At 39.1% G+C, this 2,175-nt stretch overlaps 1 protein-coding gene across 3 annotated transcripts in view; it reads left to right on the plus strand.

Moving 5' to 3' along the window:
• The window catches only part of Asxl1 (ASXL transcriptional regulator 1), a 67,083-nt gene that overhangs the window by 8,188 nt on the left and 56,720 nt on the right, over positions 1-2,175 (plus strand). For all 3 annotated transcript variants that reach the window (XM_021192387.2, XM_029535997.1, XM_029535996.1), the window contains exon 3: positions 1,390-1,392. In XM_021192387.2, coding sequence (XP_021048046.1) covers positions 1,390-1,392 — 3 coding nt within the window. The remainder of the gene's footprint in view (positions 1-1,389; positions 1,393-2,175) is intronic.

Here is a 2,175-nt window from a genome sequence, read left to right on the forward strand (position 1 = left end):
TTTCTGTGTTCGATGCCAGCTTGGTCTACAGAGTGAGTTCCAGGACAGTCAGGGCTATATAGAAAAACAAACAAAAAAAAAAACCAAAAAAAAAAAAAAAAAAAAACCAAAACAAAACCAGGGGTGCCTTTAATTTGGTTCTTTTCTCATCGTTATACAAATTTCTCCGTTTATACTTTTTTATCTCTGTCTATCCATTTATTTATTTTGAGACAGGATTTCTCTGTGTAGCACTGACTTGGAATTTATTCTGTAGACCATGTTGCCCTCAACTCAGAGATCTACTTGCCTCTGTCTCCCAAATGCTTGAGTTAAAGTCATGTGCCACCTCTACCCAGCTAAAAAGATTTTTTTTATTGTTATTGTGTGTGTTTTACACTAGTGTATGTCTAAATGGTGTGCATTTAGTGCCCAAGGAGGACAGAAGAGGGCATTGGGACAACTGGAACTGAAATTACATACAGTTGGGAACTGCTAATGGGTACTGGAAATTTGAATCCAGGTCCTCTGGAAGAGCAGTTAATGCTCTTAACACCACTGAGCCCCTACCTCAGCTATTTCCCCCACCCGCCTTTCTTTTTAATGTAAAGAGGAAGGAGGAGTCCATATAATAGCAGTCCTTTTTTGGGACTTGGAACAAACAACATTTTGTCTGTGGGGGATATTGCATACATGTTTATGTATGTGCTGGGGCATGGCATGTGTTAGGTCAGAGGACAACCTTGGACGTCATTCTTCTTGCTTTTTGTGGGAAAGGGTCTCTCATGAGACCTACTGCTTGCAGATTGTGCTGTGCTGGTTTGCTACCAAGCCTGTCTGTCTCCCCAGCACCAGGACTGCAGGCTCCTGGCTACCATGCCTGCTATAGGTTTTTTTGTTTTTTTGTTTTTGTTTTTTGTTTTTTCGAGACAGGGTTTCTCTGTGTAGCCCTGGCTGTCCTGGAACTCACTTTGTAGAACAGGATGACCTTGAATTTAGAAATCCGCCTGCCTCTGCCTCCCGAGTGCTGGATTAAAGGCGTGCGCCACCACCGCCCGGCTCTTGTTTTTTTTAACGTGTTTTTTGGGGTGTGAGTTCTGGTCTAAGTGCTTGCTTGAGAAGCACTTTATTGAACGAGCCCTTAGCCCTAATTTCTCCCCAGCCCTAAGCAGTTAGTGTATTATATTGCTAATCACACTGTAGTCATTTATAATGAGAAAAGTTATTTCTCAGGTGGCATATTCTTTAGCTAATGTTTTGTGGGGTGGGATGCTTGGGGTTGCCTCCAGCCCATCTATTTGACTTGTAGCTATGCACTTTACAGTGTGATAATTATGCTTTATTTTTCCTCTCATGTGCTGTTCTCCATCATGCTGATGTCTTCCCTGCTATTGGATACTCTATCCATAGAAGGTAAATTAGTCCCTTGTTTGTGCTTTTTGTTTTTCTAGGCATTGTAGCACTCAGGATGAGTGAGCAGCTCTGTCATTGTAGATGGGTGTAGTGTGTAGTAGTCACAGAAGGGCTTGGCCAGGGCGTCATCTCCTTGTAGGAGATGCTAGCACAGTCAGTTTAGGTTCTAGATTTTGTACCCACTTGGCTTTTAGTAACTGCTTTTTGTTGAAAGTTATTTTTAGCATCCAGTGTGTTTCAAAGTAGAATTATTTTATTGAAAAATGGCTTTTTTATACTCAATTTATTTTTAACACTATGTAAATTAGCATTGCTAGTTTTGAAAAACAAGGGCTTAAGATACATTTTTTTTTTTTTTTTAAAAATAGCAAGGAGAGGGAAGAAAACATGCACAGGTAAACCCTAACACATTCTACTGACAAATGTAATGATAATAGGCATTTGTCTAGTTTTGATACCTTTTTCAGTGTTAAGATTAGTAAATGTTCTATCTTGTGAAGTTGTCATCTTTAGCCTTCTATCTAGTTGGATATTTAAACATTATGCTAGCTCCATTTGATGGCTTTTTTCTTTGTAATGAAATCTGTAGATGAGACTCATCCATTCCCTTTCACAATAAAGAAAATCAAATTGTGGGTAGTTTTATTAGAAAATATTTAAGTACAAAGATAAAGTATAGGCATGTTTTCAGGATCCAGTGCCATTTAGACTGGTGTTTTAATAAAGCTATGTGGCAGTGTTTGGGCATGATATGTATGTTGCAGTGTAGATACTGGAAAACCT

Source organism: Mus pahari, chromosome 3 (genome assembly GCF_900095145.1).
Source record: "Mus pahari chromosome 3, PAHARI_EIJ_v1.1, whole genome shotgun sequence".
NCBI classification, from domain to species: Eukaryota; Metazoa; Chordata; class Mammalia; order Rodentia; family Muridae; genus Mus; species Mus pahari.